The 19,857-nt window shown below is 63.8% G+C and overlaps 2 protein-coding genes across 4 annotated transcripts; both read right to left on the reverse strand.

The window, feature by feature from the left end:
* Positions 1–1,298: 1,298 nt before the first annotated feature.
* GCGR (glucagon receptor) lies at positions 1,299–10,947 on the reverse strand. Of its 3 annotated transcripts, none has more exons than XM_050319110.1 (14): positions 10,816–10,947; positions 4,548–4,706; positions 4,159–4,255; positions 3,855–3,962; positions 3,583–3,704; positions 3,389–3,495; positions 3,145–3,298; positions 2,859–3,018; positions 2,722–2,782; positions 2,453–2,522; positions 2,214–2,302; positions 1,996–2,134; positions 1,847–1,888; positions 1,299–1,780 (listed from the first exon to the last, which is right to left on the reverse strand). In XM_050319110.1, the coding sequence occupies exons 2-14, from the start codon at positions 4,596–4,598 to the stop codon at positions 1,487–1,489; spliced, it is 1,494 nt and encodes a 497-aa protein (XP_050175067.1). In that variant the 5' UTR covers positions 4,599–4,706; positions 10,816–10,947; the 3' UTR covers positions 1,299–1,486. The 3 variants fall into 3 exon arrangements, with proteins under 3 accessions (XP_050175067.1, XP_050175069.1, XP_050175068.1); XM_050319112.1 differs by having other exon boundaries at positions 4,159–4,240; positions 10,816–10,946; XM_050319111.1 differs by having other exon boundaries at positions 4,548–4,689; positions 10,816–10,940.
* A 1,994-nt stretch (positions 10,948–12,941) lies between these two features.
* SLC25A10 (solute carrier family 25 member 10) lies at positions 12,942–19,826 on the reverse strand. The gene is made up of 11 exons (XM_050319126.1): positions 19,682–19,826; positions 16,728–16,847; positions 16,480–16,594; positions 16,352–16,400; positions 15,997–16,038; positions 15,650–15,693; positions 15,083–15,153; positions 14,910–15,002; positions 14,615–14,692; positions 14,450–14,506; positions 12,942–13,979 (listed from the first exon to the last, which is right to left on the reverse strand). The coding sequence occupies exons 1-11, from the start codon at positions 19,769–19,771 to the stop codon at positions 13,878–13,880; spliced, it is 861 nt and encodes a 286-aa protein (XP_050175083.1). The 5' UTR covers positions 19,772–19,826; the 3' UTR covers positions 12,942–13,877.
* Between the last annotated feature and the right edge of the window lie 31 nt (positions 19,827–19,857).

A 19,857-nucleotide genomic window follows, 5' to 3' on the forward strand; every position in this document is an offset into this window, starting at 1 on the left:
TCCCGTTCAGCTGGGACAGACAGTGAGTTGTCGAGTAAACAGAGGAAAATTACTGCGTCCTGGGCTGGGTGCTGCCGCTGGAGCCAAGTGCTGCGTGGCCCGGGCCACGGCTGCCCTCCTCATGTCCCACCAGCCCCAATGACGCCTTGCTGTGGACTGGGACCCCCGCCACTCCCCGCAGACAGTGTGGCTCCTGCTGTTCCTCGTGCTGGCTGGCGTGGGCGGCACTGCCGTGGCCATAGGGTATGGGTGATGCTGAGACAGGGTGGGACTTAGCGAGAGGGCAGCCGCCCACCCAGAGCTGCTGTTTACTGTGTGAGGCTGCTGAGGCTGCCACGGCACAACTCCAACTCTCACCCGCCACTCAGCATATCCCCTGCACCGGGGCTGCGTGTGGGGCCTGGAACCACAACACACTCGGGGCCAGGTGAAGCAGTGTCATGGGTGATGGCCAGTGCCCGTGCCCAGGGCCGTGGGCAGTGAGGGTCACAGAAAGGTCACGCAGTTGTCCATCCCACTGCCACCCTCAGGCACAGTGACCCAATCAAGGGAGCAGCACCTGCCTAATCCCCACACACCAGGCGATTGTGGTGCCCAAAGCTGTGGCATCCGGGCTTAGTGCTCATATGCACGGCACAAGCCTCTTAGGGCACCACTGTGCCCCTTCCCTGCCCTGGCCAACCCAGCCCACTGGCACAAGGGTCCCTCAGCCCCACACTCCGCTGCTGCTCAGGGCACTCAGTGCTGCCGGTGGCTGCTGCCCGGCCGTGGGCTGGGCTGGCTCGAAGGAGAGGGGGGGGTGCCGTGGGCAGAGCCAAATGATTTAATTAAGGGCTCCTGGCAGCGAGAGGACAGAGCCGATTAGCGGCCAGAGGAGAGCGCGTGCTGGGGGAGCTGGAGCCTCGGCCGGCAGCACTGAAGTGGCTGCTGCTGCGTCTGCCCTGCTCATCTGTGCAGGGTCGTGGGGCAGGCAGTGGGGCTGGAGGGCAAGCAGCGGGGCATGCAGTGGGTCTGTCTTCTGGTGCAGCTCATCCCTGCCACGTGGCCCAGCTCCCATGGCTGTGTCCTCACCCGTGGATGCTAGTGGGAGCATGGCTGCAATGTGTCTGATGTCCCTGGAGTCCCCACACCCCACACCCCACACCCCACAGAGAGGCACACGCGGAGCTGGCCCTGCAGCCCGGCACGGGCCCACACCTATTTACAGACAGGACAGATAAATTACAGCACTGTGCACAGGGACTCAAAGGCGCACGAGGGCAGCACCACAGGACAAACTCCCACCCCCAGCCCTCCCAGCCCCACAGATCCCACCCCAGAGGTCCAGGTCCCACTCGCCTTCCTCATTGTGTCCATTGTCCATGCGCTCAGCGCAGCACCCGCACTAAGGCGGCAGGTCCCAGTGCCTGCCAGCGCCCGGGGAGGACAGGGCAGGGGATGGCGGCACTCCAGTGGCTCAGCACGGCCCTCCAGCCTGGCCGTGGGCTCAGAAGTGGCTCTCGGCTGTGGTCTCAGGAAACTCGTAGCAGTGGTGGCGATCTCCCAGGGCGAGGTGCTCAGCGGTGCTGTGCCCGCTTCTCTCGGGGCGGTGGGAGCCGGGGTGGGGGGCTGGGCTGTGCCCCAGCCCGTTGGTGCAGCCGCTCACCAGCTGGTGCTTCTCGTAGGCACTGCCAGCGCCATTACGGGCGCTGGGTGCGTGGCTGTAGGTGTGCCTGTACTCCTCAGCCAGGTCCCTCCCCAGCTTCCAGCGCTGCCACCGCTTCAACAGCTCTGCCTGCACCTGCGGGTAGAGGCCATCAGCGTAACCCAGCGCCCCTGCTGCCCCTGCTCCCGCTGTCCCACTCACCTCCTTGTTGACAAAGCAGTAGAGAATGGCCACCAGCATCCCCTGGGTGGAGGGAGAAGAGGTGTGAGGCACACAGCCAGACCCCAATCTGGTTCCTACCGAGAGCAAGAGTCCCCACAGGGGGCTGGTCCTGCAAGGGCTGGGCTCACCTGGAAGGAGCTCAGGAAGAGGTCGAAGAAGAGCTTGACATAGCGCAGCGTGCCTTGGGCGTGCTCGTCCGTGACAAAGGCGAAGACCACCTCGTGGATGCCCAGCAGCGGGATCAGCGTCAGCGTGGACTTGGCCAGCCTGCGGGACAGAGGTCACGGGGTGGACGCACACGCGTGTGTGCTGTGGGCATGCGGGGCGGGCCGTGCCCAGCACCCACCTGAACTTGTAGTCAGTGTAGCGCATCTGGTGCGCGCGGAGCTTGGAGACGAGGATCTGGATGATGCGGATGAAGATGAAGAAGTTGATCTGCAACGGAATGGAGTGGGCCATGAGGGGTAGGGGCAGGGGCAGGCAGGACAGCTCTGCCCCTCTGCCCTGGGCAGCCCCTCTCACATCTGTCTCAGGGCTTGCAAAAGAGATGCTGAGATGCCAAGCGAGAGGCTGCAGTGGGCTCACCAGGATAGCCAGGAACACGGGGAAGCGAAGGATCCACCAGAAGCCCATGTTGTTGTTAGTGGACCAGCACCTACAGAGGGGAGGGATGGGGACTACCAGTAAACCCCTTGACCAAGTGGCTGCTGGAGTCTGCCTGCTGGGCAGGCACCCTGCCCTTGGCATGGGCAGTGGTGTGGAGCCTCTCCGGGGCCATCACAACATCCCCACAGTCCCACACACATCCACTGTGCCCTGTGTCCCCTCAGCCAGTAGCAGGTGCTGATACTCACTGGATGTTTTCGTAGAGGAACTTCACAACGACCCACGGGATGAGGAACAGCACAGGTGCCCCTGAGGGGAGGTGGGCAGGTGGCAGGTGAGGCATGGCAGGGGACAGGGTCAGGGGGGCCAGGCCACACAAACTCACCCCAGCCAATGCACAGGTAGAGGGTGAAGTAGCTCCTTTCAGAGAAGACAGCCACCACGAGCAGATTGTGCAGGTAGATGCCCTCCACCAGCAGCCAGCAGTAGTTGGCCACAATGCCGTACTGCATGAAAACTGTGGCTGCCCTGCAGCCTGCGGCTGCCTGTGGACAAAGGTCAGGGCTGCATAACTGCCTGTGCATGTGCCTGTGCCCCCAGCCTCACCAGTGCCACGAGTCCCCAGCCCCACCAGCACCACCGGCCCCCACCCCTGCCCTACCGGTACTGACCTCGTCACTCAGCCAAACTTGCACACTGTAGCCGTCGATCTTGTCGCTGTAGTGGGTCTTGAGCAGGGCGTCAATGACCAGCACGGAGACACCCTTCAGGATGAAGGAGGCGAAGAGGTTCATGTGGATGTAGTTCCTCATGCAGTGCAGCTTGCTGTGGATGCAAGGACTGCTGTCAGTGCCCATGCACAGACCCCCAGTCTCCACCTGCACATGCTGCAGGTAGCCGTGCCCACATCCCCACCTGAAGCCCAGCAGCAGGGCCAGGGCGAGCAGCAGCGCGCACAGGGACATGGAGTAACCCACGGTGTACATCATCTTGAAGCTGCCATAGGTCTTTGCAAATTTTTCCTAGAAGAGGAGGGAGGCAAGTAAGGGCAAGGGCAGGCAGGGGGGCAGGCAGGGATGCCTGCACCCCTGCTGCCCAGCTCTGCCCACCTGCGCATTTATCTCCTCATCATCCTGCTGGCACTGTGTGGCATCGCGTAGGGACTGTCCCCGTGGCCCCGTCACCCACTGCCCGTCTGGCCCGCAGGTCTTGAAGACGTGTCTGTGCTTCACTGTGAGGGCAGGGGGTGGTGGGGTGTGCTGGCCCCAGATCCCCCACGAGCACCGTGCACCAGCACATCCATGAGCACCTGCAGCAGCACGTGCACACACGTCTGTGCACACACCTGTGCACACGGGAGCACGTGCCTGCCAGCTCTTACCTTTGTGGTACCAGGGCAGGAACCAGGGGCAGGGCACACTGGCCGTGCTGTTGGGCGCGGTGTCAGGCCAGCACGAGAACTTGTCGAAGGTGCGGTTACAGACCAGCTCTGCACAAGGACAGGAGACGGCGGCACCTTGGCCTCAGCCTCCCTGGGTGCCAGGATCCCCCATAGCCCCCTGCTCTGTCCCTGTCCTGCTAGAACCCTCTGCTGCCTCTTCTGCTCCATCCCCATCTAAGAGGGACGCCCTGTCAGTCTCTGTCCCCATCCCACCAGAACCTTCCTGGCCCCCGTAGGCACTGACCTGTGGGCGCAGGCAGGAGACTCATGTTGTGCTGGCACTCCTCTCTGTACTCCGTCCATTTCTCAAAGAGAATATCTGTGATCTGAGCAGAGGGACCCTGGGGGCACCAGGAAGTGTCACCTGTCACCCGCATCCTGCCCACAGGACCTGCCTTGCTGTGACAGGCAGCGACCCCAGCTTTGGGACAGCTACACATGAGTGCAGGCTAACAATTTGTGCCATGCCACATCACGTCATGTGGATGGCAGGGCAGGCAGGAAAGGGCATCAGCTGCAGTACACGCCATGGCGAGGGGCTGCAGTGGGCAGGGATGGATCAGTGGTGGCCCGGGGTGGGCAGCGAGCTGGGCACGGAGCAGAGCGCTGCTGTGTGGGACAACCCATCCTTACCTGGCAGCAGAGCAGCAGCAGCGGGAGGGTGAGGAGACGTGGCTGGGACATCCCTCCTCTGGGCCACGCGCATGGGGTGCAGTGCGGGGTGCCTGGCTTCCTACCAGCCCTCAGCAGCTTCTCCACCCTGGTGGTGATGGCCCTGGCACGTGGGTGATCCTGTGTGAGACACCTGGTCACAGGGACTCTCAGGGTAGAGCTGGGGGACATGGGTCTGGGGGCATGCAGGGTGGGAGGAGGCCACACTGGCACAGAGCTGGCCCAGCCACGGCCCTATGCCTCTTCCCAGTCCTCGCCTGACCCTGTCTGGCATTCACATTCAGCTGCTTGTTCCTGCATTTTCCCGCCAAGTACCTGTTTTTTCCCTCCCCAGGATGGCACTGGGACTGTGACTATGTTGACTCTCTGTTCATCAAGCCAACCCCAACCCCTGTGCAGTCAAAGTGCAGCCACATGCAGGACATCACAACCTCTGAGCAGGGCAGACCCTCATGCCCCTTGGCGGCACTGCCTCCCGACCCCCAGGGGTGACCTGGGCTGGTGCCACCCCACACTGGAGCTGGTGCCACCCCACACTGGAGCTGGTGCCACCCCACACTAGAGTTGGTGCCCAGCTGTACATCGGTGCTAAGCTCTTAGAGTGCAGGACACCTGTGGCAGAAGGACCCCTCCTCACACCTGAGCATGCTCTCAGGTGGGGGCCAGCACCTGGGATCCCCCCTTCCCATTGACTCTCGTGCTGCAAGGCGGCCCTCAGGGCACTCAGCCATGGCCTTGCAGCAGCACCTGTCTGGGATGGAGGTGGGCAGGGAGCCACCAACAGCACGGGCCAGGTGGGGATGGGGACAAAGGTTGGCTGTTAACCCACAGGGACCCTGGCTTGTGGGGCTGCCTTTGCTCTGAGACCAGCTCAGCTGGGCTGTGCCACTCTGCCTTCATCACCCCCAGCTCCTGCCAGCGATGTAGGGCCTTGTCTGACACAGCGCCCAAGTGCTCTGCCCAGACCCCGGCTCACGAGGTGCTGTAATTCCCTCCATCCCCCTAAGCCGGTTATGGGGCTCCTGAGCGTTATTTCAGCTCTTCCCACAAGGGGCCATTCTGGCAGCATCCCCACGGCACGGCACGGCTTTGTGGTGGGAGGGCAGCTGAGCTGTGGGGGACGGAAGAGACAGCAGTGCTGGTGCCACCACAGACAATCCGGCATTGCCCGTGGCCCCTGTGCTCCCCCTGGGCACCAGCCAGAGCATCACGCTCCCCGACCAGCCCTGCTCCCAGGGCTCGCCGCTCTGCCTGTGCCTATTTTTATCCCTGGGAAAGTCGTGTTTCCTCCATCAGGGCAGACCCACTCGCCATGTCGCAAGTGGTTGCTGGAGCAGCTCATTAATCAGCACATGGAGCTCCAGATGAGGCTTGGGGAGCAGAACCTGCAATGGCCTTATTTAGCCAGTCCCAGGACAGAGGGAACTGTCTCCTGGGACAGTCCTCACTGGGTGGCCTCTGGGAACAGTGACCTTTGGTGGGTGCCCACTGGGCACCTGACCATGTCAGCATCCCTGTCCTTGTGTCATCCCCCTCAGCCCCTACCCACCAATCCTGTCCCCACACCAGCATCCCTGTCCCAGTCCTCCTCCCATCCCCACCCTGGAATCTCTGTCCCTTTTCCCCGTGCCAGCATCCCTGTCCTTGTCCCACCCTCAGCCCCACAACATCAAGCCCACCTACCCCATCCCACCACTGCTCACGTGCCGACCCCATGGGACGGTCCTGGTGCCCGTCCTTGGCCGAGCATCCATCCCTGCCCTGGTTTGGAACGCTTCTCCAGGCGCGTGGGTTACAGCAACTTGCTGCCAGCCCCTCTGTGTGGCGGGGGAGCAGCTTTGGGGCAGAGGTGTCGCTATTTTTAGCTGCTGCAGTGGGATTTAGCAGCAGGGAGGCCTCTGCCCTGGACTCCCCCAGCTGGCAGCCACTCCCCAGCCCCCAGCCCTGCTACGGCCAAGCCGGGCAGACTGCACTGGGTGAGGGGTCCTGGCACGAGGGCCGGTCACGCTCCTCTCTGTGGCACGGGGCTCCCCCCTCACCCTGCCCAGGCCCTTTGCCCCAGCTGCCCACAGCACTGTGCAGCCACAGCACTGTGCTGGATCCCCACTCCCCATAGGGTGGGGAGCCCCCACAGCTCCACTGCCTTGTGGGGAGCACAGACAGGGGCTCTTTCCAGCAGAGACATAGGTGTGCATGGACTAGCTGTCCCTGGTGCTGTGTGGTGTGGCAGGGAGGGAGCAGTGGCTCTATGTGGTAGAACAGCAGGGTGTACAGAGGCCAGGAGCACTGGCAGCACCTCCTGGGAACTGGTACTGCCCAGCAGCAGAATGCACAGTGCTCGGAGCAGTGGCTCTGCCAACTGCACATGCCATTGCTGCCACTGCCAGAGGTTCCTCTCAGTGACCTCCTGGGTGCCAGAGGTAGCACCACAGGAGTGACCTGGCCCCACATCACCCACCACTTTCCCTCATCCTGCCATGCCCAGCTGGCTCTCAGCACCACATTCCCTGCCTTGGTACCGTGTTCCCAGCCAGGGCCAGGCTTTGGGGAACCCCCACCACAGTGGGCCATGGGTACTGGGTGGAGGGTACATGCCATGGGAGTGGGTGCCTCTGAGGGGCTGAAGTGCATGACAGTGTGTGTGCAAGGGACTTCCACCCCACACTGGTGTTGGACAATGTGGCGTGTTCCCGTGTCACAGCTCTGTGGCTGCTGACCCCCGTAGAGCCTGGGCTGCAAACACCCAGCACAGCTCCACCGCTGCAGCCACAGAGGAGAGATCTGGTGCTTGCAATGGCAGAGCAGGAACAAGGAGCCAACACCGGGAAGGCTGAGCGCAGGCAGGGGAGGGGCTGTGCTGGCAGCCCCAGTGCTGGGGGCCAGAGGGGTCAAACATAGGCATCATCATCTGCCCTCAGGGTAGGGGGAGTGGGGCTGTCAGTGGTGTCTGTGTTTGTGCACTGAGCCCTTCCCCTGTCAGTGGTGCCAACCTCTGCAGTTGCAGGGACAAAGCAAAGACCCCCTTTCCATTTAACTGGTCTCCCTGTGATCCCTGGCTGACCTGTGGCTCATGGTGGCCACCATTGGCCCTGGGGTGCTCAAGAGGCAGGGGCCAGGGCATGCAGCCTGGGCAGGTTAAGGGGCGAGTGGAGGACCTAGGTGCACTACTGCCATGACATTGCACTAAGACAGGGAGCGGATGGGAAAAGGGGATTTTGCTCCCTGCTGGTGGATGTAAAGCCCCCGTGCTGCCCTGCAGAAGCTCTGTATCACCATGGACCCCTACAGCAAGTTGAGTGCCCAGACCTGCCTGGGGAGAGACTCTCTTCTCATCCCACCCTGTCAGCTTCCCCTGGGATTTTGCCCCCCAGTCCCTCCAGCACTGCTGCTATGGCACGTGTGAGGGAACGAGCTCCACATCTGGGATCATTGTCACATGGATCAGCGGCTCGGTGAACCCCCGTGGGACACTCATGGGCATTTGCAACGTGACCCGGGAGCACCTTGGCACAGCCACGGCCCTGCACAAGCGCTGTGAGGCTGGCACAGCCCCACAGAGCCTGGTCCCCCCCAGTGGAATGCCTCCTCACGAGCGCAGCCCCGCACCCGGCACAGCCCCGCTGGCTCGGAGGCAGCGGTGGAGGGGGGTTGTGTGCCCTCTGAACACAGGGATTAGCCCCCCATGCGCTAATGCAGTGCTTTCCACGGCTGGCTTGGCTTTGAGCTTGGGAGCTACACGCCAGCACGGCAGGGGCTTTGGCACTTGGCAGGGGAGGGGACGGTGCTGGGCCAGAGCTGATGCAATGCCAGCACAGCCTGGTCCTGCAGATGCTGCTCCACTTTCCACCCAAGACCATGGCAAGCAGGGTAAGGGTGGGGGGAGACAGCCAGGCCGGGGAGGCCCAGGAGGTCTGGTCTGCACTGTCCCTACCTGTGTCCCTGCCCCAAGCTAGGGGATGTCTCCCACTCCTCTGCTACAGTCCTTCTCTGAGAACTGAGCACCAGGAACTTTGGCTGCAGAGGAGCAGTTGAGCTGCCCAGAGCAGCCCTTGTGCTGCAAGAGCATGGCTTGTTTGCACAGAGCTACATGATTGTGGAAGCCCTGAGCAGCGGCACATGGAGAGAGCCAATGTCACCAGGCACCAGCGATGTCGGATTCTGTGTCATCTTGGACCAAGAAAACCCAAACCAGCCCTGACAGTATTTTCATCAACAGCAGTACAGGATGCAAACAGGACAGATACTCTTTGCATCACCTCCACAACCCCCCGGCTGCCTCTAGGCATGGTCAGGGGCTCCTGCACAGCTACCCATTACCAAAGAGGGCCTGTGGTCTTCAGGCACAGAAGGGCAGTGGCCAAATGACCTTGCTGCCCAGCTGGCTCTGGCAAGTGGATGCTGAGCCACACAACAGTTTGTCCCTGGCTCAGGGAAAGGGGTGGTTTTGTTCATCACGTTGCACGAAAACCCACGAAACACAAAAGAAAAGCATGAGAGGCATGGTGTGACACGTGTGCTTAGCGTGTCACAGGGGAGGCACAGGGCTGGGAAAAGCCTAGGAAAAGGTCAGTGCAGACAGGGAGAGGCACACGTTCCCCTGCACTGGGAGCTCCACATCCACCTTCCCAGACCAGTTTGTGGCATGAATGGACATTGTAGCTGCTGTGGACCTGGGGACAACTTCCCAGCACCTCTCCAAAGAGTGAGCTCAAACCCTGCACTGTTGAAGTGCAGATGCACAAGACACATCGCAGCCCATCTGGAAAGGTGTCCCAGCAGAGTCTGTCCCTGTCCTGAGACATCTGCAACCCTGGGTGCAGTCGGTCACCAGCCCCAGTGAGCCAGGGGTGTGGTGAGGGGCACATGTGCCCAGCCATCCGCTGGTGCCTGTTGTGCACAGCCGTGTGCCCCAGGCCCCAGGGGCCATGGGGGAAGCAGGACAGAGCAGGATGCAGTGGAGGAGCACAGGGGGATGGAGCTGAGCTGCCATCCCATCTCCCCTGTGTCTGGCTTCCCCTGTCCCTGCCCCTGCCTGGCACAGCGAGGTGCACGGAGAGGCTGTGCCCGGTGGCTGGGATCAGCGCTGTGCTGTGGATCAAGGCTTGCGGTCACATTTTTTCATTAACTATTTTTAATCCACATTTTGCCTATTCTCTGTTCAGCCTTTTATCTTCTCCCCTCTCCAGGCAACAGAACACAAAAAAAATCTGCACCACAGTGTGCGGAAAGAAGCGGGATTGGTGGGAAGCACAGTAGCTGGCAGCCGGGGCAGCACTAACACGCCGAGGAGGGGTCCTGCGGGCCCTAAATTTTCCTGCTGATGCACAGACAAAATCATAGGAGCAATCACTGAATTTGGCGTGGGTCAGGACACACGGTGCAGGCGCTGCATGGGGCATGGTCTGCGCTGCGGGGTGCACGGCAAGGGTTGGGCAGAGCGGATGCTCTGTCCTCTGCCTGTCCAGCACGAGGGGAGCCAGGCTGAGCCCCGCAGTCTCTGTTCCCCTCACTGCCCCGAGGGAAGAGCAGCGCCGGGCAGATGGGACCCGCAGAAGCTTTGGAGATGCACTTGCAACCAGGAGGACGGCAAGGTCACATACCCGACATGTCCTGGTTAAACAAAGCCATTTACCAACACCGTGTTGACACAGCAGAGCTCGGGACAGAGTCACAAAGGGCACTCACACCGGGCCCCTGCAACACCCAGAGAGCTTGGGGAGAGCTGGAAAGGGTCAAAAGTGTCCCCTGCTTCTGCCTCTCGACGAGAGACCCACGGGCACTCTTGTGCCCGCGGCGGTGAGACCCCGTGGGTCCCACCATGGCAAGGGGCTGCTCTGGGAGATACTCCCTGCGCGTCGGAGCCTGGCTGGTATGGTTGACCGGGGGCTCACCGCAGTCAGGGCAGCGTCCAGGGGTGCCGTGAGCCCGACAGCAGCGCCTCTGCACAGGGACGCCAGCAGCAGCGGCTCGGGCGGGGAGCAGGCGCAGCCCTGCTGAGACCCCCGGTCCAGGACACCCCTCGCCGAGGGACTCTTCCCCCCCGGGGCCGGCGCCTAGCACCGGGGCAGCTCTGGGACCTGCTGCTCTGGTCTTCCGAGGCTCAATTCGTGGCCCCGGGGATGCGCAGCCGTCACCCGAGTCCACATCCACGCGACGGGGCGTGCGGCATCCCAAACCCCCGAACCCGCAGGGATGGGCGCTCCCCGCCCTCCTCCCCCCTTTCCCGTACCTCTCGGGGCTGGGCTCGCGGCGGCTCCCGGACGCATCTCGGAGCCGGCGAGGACCGAGACCGGCGCGCTCGGTTGCTCCGGCGAAAACTTTTGCCGGAGCCTCGGCGGTGGCGGCTGTGGCGGCTCGGGGGGAGGGACCGGGGCGGGGGGAGGGACCGGGGGCGCGGAGTCGCGTCCCAGCGCCCCGCTCCTCCTGCTGGCACAAGGGGGGCGCAGCCCGGTGCCCCCGCCCCGCCCGAGTGCTCGGCGCTGCCCGTCGCATCACCGACGGCCGCTCCCGGGAGCTGCGGGGACGCCGCCGCTTGTCGCCGCCACCAGTCCCCCGCCGGCTACTCCGCCCAGCCCCGCTCCCGGGCACCGGCTCGGCTCGGCGTCGGATACGGGCGCAGTGGTGGGGGCAGCTGGACCGTTCCGACCCTGGGGGAGTGGGCCGGGGATCCGTCCCCCGGGACCTTTCCCCAGTCCCAGCGCGCCCCCGGTCCTGCGGTGCCCCGAGCTGGTGGCCCCGGCGCGGGATCGCGGGCTGCTCGGCCCCTTGGGGACCTGGACGGATCTCGGCCGTGCCGCCGGGGAGCCGCCTGGACACCCGCGCTCCGGCCGCCGCCGGCGGTGACGGGTCGCTCGCCGCCGCTGTCCCGCTGCAGGTAAACAGAGCCCAGGCAGAGCAACGCCCCGGGACCTCCTGGCTAGGTCTGGGGAGGGGCCCGGGGGAGGCCCCGGACCGGGGGTGCCAGCGGTCTACCCTGCCCCGGCCCCCCGGCACAAACACATTTACCTTGGGCCATGCAGGACGCGGTGGCCATGCCAGCTGTGGCACCACAGGTACACGGAGTGTGTCCCCCCGTAGCCCACCCAGCCCAAACCCAGCTCCCTGGAGTCCCCAGAGCTGCCTCTGCCGGGGTCCTGCTTTGTGAGACTTCCATTGGCAGGAAGGCCTCGTTGGTGTGAGCAGAGCAGCCCGAGCCCATGCTGGGTCCTGCAGGTGCTTTGACAGTGCCAGGGGGTCAGACCCATGGCTGCCCCCCTGGAGATGGCCCTGGCACCCATCCAGGCCAGGAGGGGACTGTGGGGGAGAGGACCAGCAGCCCCCATCCCTGCCTAAGGTCAGGGCAAAGAAGTGCCCTGGGGAAACCCCTGCAGGCAGCTGCCCAGGCCCTGGTACAGGGCAGGGTGGGACCAGGGGGTGGCCAGTTCTGACACGGTGGCCACAGGCTGCTGCCAGCCCTGCGCTCTTCGATGCTCAAGACATAAGCAGTGCCAGTGCTCAGAGATAAGCAGTGCCAGCGCGCTGCAGCTGTGGGCACTGTGCTTCAGGCTGTGTCTGGCACACACTGTCCTGCCAGTGTGGCTGCAGCACAGCTCGGTTGCCACAAGTATTGTGGGGACAGGGCATACATGTGCTGGGAGCACGGGGCAGGTGCAGCTGGTGGGACCGCAACCCAGCAGGAACATCCCTGCCATTGGCTGGCATGGGCCTGAGAAGGACTCTGTGCTGCTGGGGGACCACGGGGGCTCTATTGTTCCCCTGCTCCACATTGGCCCCTTTGTGGCACAGAGCAGGGCCTGCCGGCCGTGGGAGCAGTGCTGGGCTGGCCGGGGTATGAGACACCATAACCTGTCCTGCAGCCCCCAGCCCCTCACCAGGAGAGAGCCCAGCTGCCCCTGTGCTCACCTGCCCACGGCCTCTGTTGGGACGGGGCACAGGCCCAGAGTGGTAATGCCAGCCAGCATCATTAGGCCTTGTTAAGGTGACGAGCTTTCACTGCTCTGCTGTGCCAGGCTGCCTCTGTTCCGCCTGCCAGAGCCCAATTAGTGTCACATCCAGGAGGCAGCTCTGGTGGAGGCGATGGGCGCCCTTGGCGTGGCCCTGCCCCAGAGCTGTTGCACAGATGAGACCGGGCACAACTTGGCCCAAGACTGGCCAGAGACCCTGCCCACAGCTCCCCTTGCACAGGTCTGGGGGTGCTGGGCAGAGCAAGGTGAAGATCCCCTGTTTGGCACGGAGCCAGGGGCCATGCCTTGTTCCCCTCCCTCCATTGTGGGAGGCTGAGCTCACAGCCCAAGCTCTCAGAAGCAGAAAGGGGGTGCAGCATCCCCCTCTGCAAAAGCAGGACAGCAGGCCCTGTGCACGTTCACCTTTATTATACATTAAGGTCACGGATATTCCAGTTCTTTGATCCCTCAGGGCCAGCACACACAGCGCATGGCAGAGGGGCTGGTGCCCACAGCCCCTGCACACAGGGTGGTGCAGGGCCAGGGGGCTGTGAGGGGCAGGGGGTTGCTCAGCCCCGGGGCAAGTGAGGCCACCGAGCAGCTTGGAGGGACGCTCCCACAGAGGCTGGGTCTGACGAGGGCACACTGTGGGTGAGCGAGTACTGGGTCTCCGAGCAGGCATTGCTGGGCCCTGCCAGAGCCGGAGCTGGCTGGGGCGCATTCCCCGCCGCCCTCATTGGTATGAGGCACAATCCCTGAAGAGCCCAGCGGCCAGCGGCGCTGGGGAGTTTTGGCCAAGCAGAAGGAGGGTGTGGGAGGCCAGGAGCAGGGCAGGGGGGCCAGGCTGAGCTGGTGTTGGTGGAGAGCATGGGGGCCAGAGGCACTGAGGGAGGACAGGGCCTCACACCCACTGCCCTGAGCCCAAGCACCACAGCCACAGGGGCACAAGCCTCCTCAGCCCCATGGGTTCTGCGACGAGGTACAGAGCCAGGCAGCCAATCCCACTCCTCCCCCGGACAGCACAGTCCTGTTCCTGGTGCACATGAGGGACAGGGCTGAGGGGGGCAAGGACAGAACTCAAGGCTAGAAGTAGGGCAATAGGAAGACAGCAAGAAAAACCCGCAAGAAACCCAAAACCAGTAGTGCAGAGGTAATGGAGATACTGAGAATGGGGGTGAGAGGAGAGGGGAGTCTGGGGGGTTGGCCACAGGTGCTGGCAAGGCACAGGAATGGGGCCAAAAGGAGGGAGAATGGTGCTGGCCCCAGAGAGCAGAGAGAGGTTCTGGGATCTTGAGGGTGACCCACATGCTCACCCCCCTGGGGTGAGGCAGGGTCCCATCCGTCTGACTCAGGTGGTCACTTTGATCCCAAAATATTTGCGCAGCTGTTCCAGGAAGAGAAAGGTGAGAACAGTTTGAGGAACGAGCCGGACAGCAGCAGGAACAAAGCCCTGGAAGGGGACAGCAAAGAAAGGGGAGAGTCAGTGCGTGCCTGGCCCTGGTGCTCCCAGCAGCAGCATGAGTGGGCAGGCACAGGGCAGTGCTGGCTGGGCATGAAACACAGGCTGCAGAGCAGGGACTGCTGCACCGTGGTCACCGCAGGGCACACAGGTCTCAGCATCACATGCCAACCCCTCTGTTCTACACATGGGTGCTGGCACCTGCCCTCCCATTTGGGAGCCTGATGGGTGCAACAGGGCCATGGCTGCAGTGCCTGAGCCCAGGGTGAGTCCCGGCGAGGCCAGGCCTTGTGTTACCCTGGGGCCAAGCCTGGGCCAGGTGGATGAGGGCCTGGCGCAGGAAGCAGCCAAGCCACCACAGCAGAGCCTGGAAGGCCCCTGTCCCAGGACTGTTCTGGACGGCAACCTCTCCTCCTAGCCTGGTCCAGCCTGCCCCACCCCACACATCCCCAGCTACATACCTTGTAGAAGGCGAGGGGTCCGAGCTTGGCAGTTTCCATGGCACAGTGGACAACACCCTGGGGAGAGAGGGTGAGAGACAAGGTGGGAGGGGCTGGGAGGCAGAGGCCCTGTGCGTAGAGAGGGGAGGATGGGCAGCAGTGAGATGGGCAGGGTGGGTGACTCACCTGGTACTCCCCATGGGAGTTCATGAGGCGGGTCTTGAGCACATCCAGGGGCTGGCACAGGAACGTGGCACACCCGCCCTGCAGAGAGTCAGTGAGGAATCAGGAGACCCCGGTGCCACTGACTGCTGCAGTCATTGAAGAGACCCAGAGCCATGCCTGGGCCCAACCCCAGGCCAAGAGCCTCTCAGAGCCACTGTGCCCAGCCCTGCTCAGTCCAAGCCCAGAGTGGTGGCTCTGACAGCAGCCTGGCTGCAGGCAAACCAAGCCCCAACCCTGCCCCCCCAGCCCTGCTCACGGCAATGAAGCTGGACAGGAAATGAGTGACAACGTTGTCTGACAGCAACCCAGTGGCGAGAACCAGTTGTTTGGCCTGATCATAACAGGAGAGCTGCAAAGATACTGTGAATCAGTGATATGTTCCCCTTCCTCATCACACCAGGCACCTACTGCCCAGAAGAGCTGTCCTACCTGCCCAATGGTAACAAGGGCCCCACGGAAGGATGCCACAGTAGCTCCTGAGAAGAGTTTCTTCAGGCCCTCTGTGGACAGACAGATGGGGATCAGCATAGTCCTGGGCCATCACTCACACCCTATTCCACCTGGAGGCTTCTTCCCTGCCCAGGCTATGTCCCAAACTCCTTGCACAGCCCTCCTTAAAACACACCACAGCAAATAGGCTGCAGGATAGGGGAATCCTTCAAAATGGCCCAACCTCCTCCCTGCCTCTGTTCATCCCCTGTCCCACCTGCTCCATCCTCCTGCTCCTTTTCATTGCACCTCCTGGCAGGTTTCGATTTCCCACTGAGCACAGGCAGGCTGCCAGGCCCTACCAGACCCGGCCTGGCCCCTGCCCCTGCCAGACAGTGTGGTGGTGCCAGGCCCTGCATGCCCCTGGGCTCCCCAGCCCCAAGGGCATCCCCCCGGCCCCTCTCCCTGCCCTGACTGAGCGAACTCCCCAGGTCAGCCTTGCTCTGGCTCCCCGGTGCCTGTGAGGACACCGGAGCGGGCTCACCCACCCGGCTGGCACGGCCTCACCTTCCCGGAGGACACGGTACATGCCGTCCAGGGCATGGGAATAGCTGGAAGGAGCGAGAGGGGAAGGGGTCAGGACTCGAGGCTCCCCAGCACGGCGGCAGCCTCGCCGCTCTCCGCGGGCACCGGTGGCTCCCGGAGCGGCGCCCCGGCCCAGACCCCGCCGCCCCCGGTGCCGGTGCCTGATGCGGTGCTGCCACCCCGCGGCCACGGGGACCCCCGGCCCCGGGAGCGCCGGTCCCTGCCGACCACCTCCCTGCTGTCCGAGCCCTCACGGCCCCACAACAACCCAACCCTCTGCCTCAGCTCCTCCGGGAGCCACGGCCCCCCCGCCTCAGGCCCCCACTCACTTGCGCCGCTGAGCCGGCGGCTGCTTCACGTCGTTCTGCATCCTGCAAGGCAGAGCACCGCAGGTGAGGGAGGGCCGGTGCCTCACTATCCCCCAGCACCAGAGACTCCTGCCCGGGGCAGTGGGATTGTGTTGCCCATTTGCAAATGGTTAAGAGTGCTGCCTCCAGCCCCACTCCCTCCAGGGGGCTGTCATCAAACAGCAGAACAGCTCCAGTCATCCTGAGCACAGAGCTTCTGGGCCACTGACAGCTGGTCAGGCTGGCCAGGAGAGATGACGGGAGCACCCAGCACCTCCCACCATTCCAACCACTGTCGTGCACCGGCCACAACCCCTGTCACACAGACAGAACCGACCTGACGTTCACCATATCAGCCGGGGTCCCCACGAACCCACCAGTGAAACCTGTGGCAAAAGAAGAGCTGGGTGAGGGGAGCGTCCAGCCTGAGGGAGCTGGAGCTGAGGGCCCCATTGCCTGGCTCACCTCCTGCTGCAGCCATCAGCACTTTCTGGTAGAAGGGGGGAGGCCCCTGGCTGCCCTGGCCCAGGTGTTTCTTTGCGGTCTCATAGATGCCAAAGCGAGTCAAGGAATACGTCATCTGGAGGAGAGGGAAATGAGCGGCTGTGCCCCTGGTAGAGGGCAGCCTGTCAGCTCCAGGGACTCTGCAGCATGGCAGGGGCTCTGTGCTGGCCTTGGGGGCCCACGGGCCAGCAGGGCACAGTGGCACTCACCTGCCGGCACAGCGAGGCACTGAGCCCATTGTAGAGAGCAAAGAAGCCGTCGGTGCGGATCACATGCATTGCCATCCCCATCATCCGCATCTTCACCTCCTGCTGTGTCTGCAGGTGGACCTGGGGCAGAACGCAGCAGCGTCAGCTCAGCGCCGGGCTGGGCAGGGATTGGGAGCGCAACGGGCAGCAGAGCAGGCACGAATGTGAGCACATCAGGCTAACATGTCAACACTGCCCAGGAGCCAACAGCAACAGCTCTGGGCTTCCCACACCTGAACAGGACTTGGAGACTGGCCCAGCCTGACACCAGAGAGCTGGAGGCAGTGAGGGAAGGGGAGTGCCCAGGCACCTGCCCACAGCCCTTCCCAGGCCCTGCCCTCAACATTAGGTTCCAAGATGAGAGGTGGTGCCTGCTCCTCCCAGAAGAACCCTGGACCACCTCAGGGTGGGCTGGTCCAGCAGCACCTGAGCAAGTGAGTAACCAGTATGGGTTTGCTCAGAGGGATGCAATCGGGCCAGTAAAGTCATGGCCACGCAGGGTGGCAGGCCTCCAGAGCCACTTCCTCTCCTCCCCAGTGCAGGAATCGCAGAGGCAGGAAGAGAACCCCACAGCTGGCCAGATGCTCTCCTTCCCTCTTGCAGCAGCCCAATGCTTCCCACCATCACCAGGCACAATGCATGGCAGTGGGAATTGTGGGGGGCTGGCCAGGACACACGGGAGCTGTGTCAGCTGGTTCCAGAGCATGCTCTGAGTGCTGCGGAGACATGTGTAGGTCAAAGGCCCCAGGAGATAAGGAGAGCAAAGGGCTGCTGTCGGGGGACCAGGCCTGGCTCCTGATTCAGAAGCCCCAGCACAGCTGGGCCGTGGGACACACCACAGGATGCTGGGAACAGCTGCTGTCTCCCACGTAGGGCATCAGCAGGGGTGCAGGGGCCTGCCTTCAATGCTGGCAGGTGGATTTTGGATGTCAGGGACCAGAGCTCGTGGCGTGTTGGGCAGCCAGCTTCAGGCAGCCTGGGGCACAGGAAACAGGCAGGCAAGTCAGGCAGAGCCATGCTGGGATGCACTCCGCTGCCTGCAGTCCCAGGGCTGCAGGAAGGGCAGGCAGGCAGGCAGGGGAAGGGCTGCCCAGGCCGTGGGTGGCTGGTGGCTGCAGAGAGCCGGCCTAAGGGCACAAGCACTGTCCAGGCTGGCTGGCTGCGGCCTCCTGCTGAGGCTAAGGTCCAGAGCGGCAGTGAAGTGCCCTTCGTACTCTGCCCTGCCGGACCCTGAGGCCTCCTGTGCCTCACCAGGCCTGGTGCCAGCCCCTGCTGCAGGGGAGCTCTGGGCCAAAGGCAGGTCTGTGATCAATATTCAGATGTGAACCCTCTGGTGAAACCTAGCAGTGGGCTGGACTGCTCACAGCCCTGCATACTCAGGGGCTGCACATCTGCAGGGGACAGCAAGGGGACGTGACCCAAATGTCACACCCGTCACACTGGCTCAGAGACAGACCGAGAGGCATGTATCAGACTAATTCCCTTTCTTAGCGCCTTGCCAGGGCATCCCACACGAGTTCCCATGGGCTGTCAGCCACCTCTGCTGGGCAGACAGGGCCAACCAGGCACAGCAACAGGCTGAACAGGCGGCATCCCCTTGTCAGGGCTGGCTGCTCTCCTGTGCCGAGTACATCTTCCCCTCCCTCCATGTCATGGGGTGGGAAGGGGCTGTCTGTCCCAGCCTCCCCATGGGCACAGCCCTGGGCAGGGTAGGCCCTGGCCTGGGCTGGCTCTCCCACTGCCCCTCCGCAGCCTGCCCGGCTGCCAGGCCCATCGCCGCTTGGCTGGCGCACAAGGCTCCAGGCAGCGCTGGCACTCGCCCCGTCCGTGGGTGCTGGCAGTGCAGGGCTGCGTGCGGCGCCCTTTGTGCGGCAGCGGGGATGCCAGGTCATCCGCGGCGCCTAGGTGACATCTTGGCCGGAGGGCTCAGAGCCCAGTGGGACAGTGTCCAACACCGCCAGCCCCGGAGTTATTGCCGTGCCCGGGCAGGGCAGGGCAGGGCAGGCCAAGGCGTCCTCCACAGCCCACAGGGGGGACACCCCGAGTAGCCCAGACCCCTCAGCCCCACACATCTGCCCCTGCCCCTGGGCTGGGTCTGTGACCCCTCAGCCCTGTCCCAAGTGCCAGCTCCCTCCTCCCTGAGCCCAGGCCCACATACCTGCACAGCCTCAAACCTGAATCAGCCCCTCAGAACCGATCCCAGCAGCTGTTTCCCTGGTGCTCTGCAGCTGTCCTCTGGCCTCGCAGTCACCCTGGGACCCTCACAACTGTTCTCCCTCATTCCTGCCCACCTTCCCCGCAGCCAGGTCCCTCACAGCCAGTCCTGCTGCTGCTCCAGGACCCTCAGACCTGCTCCTCGTCCCCTCACAGCCTCTCCAGGACTTTCACAGTCACTCTCAGTCCACTCAGAGCCACCTCCCCTCCCCTGGTGTCACTCTGGGACCCTCAGACTCGCTCCCCAGATCGGCTCCCCATCCCCTCGCAACCTCTCATGGACCCTCACAGCCTCTTCCAGCCGCCCAGAGCCATCCCCTGAGTCCTCACAGCCGCCCTGAAGCCCCCAGACCCGCTCTCTGTCCCCTCGCAGCCGCCCCCCGTCCCGCAGCCCAGACCCTCAGACCCGCTCCCCGTCCCGCCGCGACCTCTCCGGGACCCCCACAGCCACTCCCAACTCCCCCTAACCCCTTCCCCAACTCCTCGCAGCCGCTCCGGGACCCTCAGAACCACTACCAGCCCCGATAACCGTCCCCCAACCCCTCCCAGCCGCACCAACCGTCTCCCCATCCCCTCGCAGCACCCCCCACACCACCGCAGCCATTCACAGCCGCTCCGCGCTCCTCAAACCCGCTCCCTCGTCCCCTAAGCCGCCTCTCACGCGCCGTCAGAGCCGCCCCCCGGGCGTGTCCCCCCCTCACCTTCAGCAGGTCCAAGGGGTGGGTGCAGCAGGCGGCCCCGGACGACGCGAGGCCGCCGAAATACCAGCGCGAAACGCGCTGCTCCGCCATGGGCTCCGTGTCTGCCGCGAGCCACGCCCTCTTCCGTTAAGCCACGCCCCTCCCGTTAAGCCACGCCCCTCCCGGTACCGGCACCC

The sequence above is a fragment of the Myiozetetes cayanensis genome, unplaced genomic scaffold (assembly GCF_022539395.1).
Source record: "Myiozetetes cayanensis isolate MyiCay16 unplaced genomic scaffold, myiCay2020 scf22, whole genome shotgun sequence".
NCBI lineage: Eukaryota > Metazoa > Chordata > Aves > Passeriformes > Tyrannidae > Myiozetetes > Myiozetetes cayanensis.

Excerpts from the sequence above, each read along its gene's own strand:
- GCGR (XM_050319110.1), bottom strand. The coding sequence starts at position 4,598 with ATGTCCCAGCCACGTCTCCTCACCCTCCCGCTGCTGCTGCTCTGCTGC. Across the intron at positions 3,019-3,144 it reads AAGTTTGGCTGAGTGACGAG|GCAGCCGCAGGCTGCAGGGC; the intron begins GTCAGTACCGGT and ends CTTTGTCCACAG. Across the intron at positions 2,783-2,858 it reads CTACCTGTGCATTGGCTGGG|GGGCACCTGTGCTGTTCCTC; the intron begins GTGAGTTTGTGT and ends ACCTCCCCTCAG.
- SLC25A10 (XM_050319126.1), bottom strand. The coding sequence starts at position 19,771 with ATGGCGGAGCAGCGCGTTTCGCGCTGGTATTTCGGCGGCCTCGCGTCG. Across the intron at positions 15,003-15,082 it reads CCCTTGTTACCATTGGGCAG|CTCTCCTGTTATGATCAGGC; the intron begins GTAGGACAGCTC and ends GTATCTTTGCAG. Across the intron at positions 13,980-14,449 it reads GACCCCTCGCCTTCTACAAG|GGCTTTGTTCCTGCTGCTGT; the intron begins GTATGTAGCTGG and ends GTCCCCTTCCAG.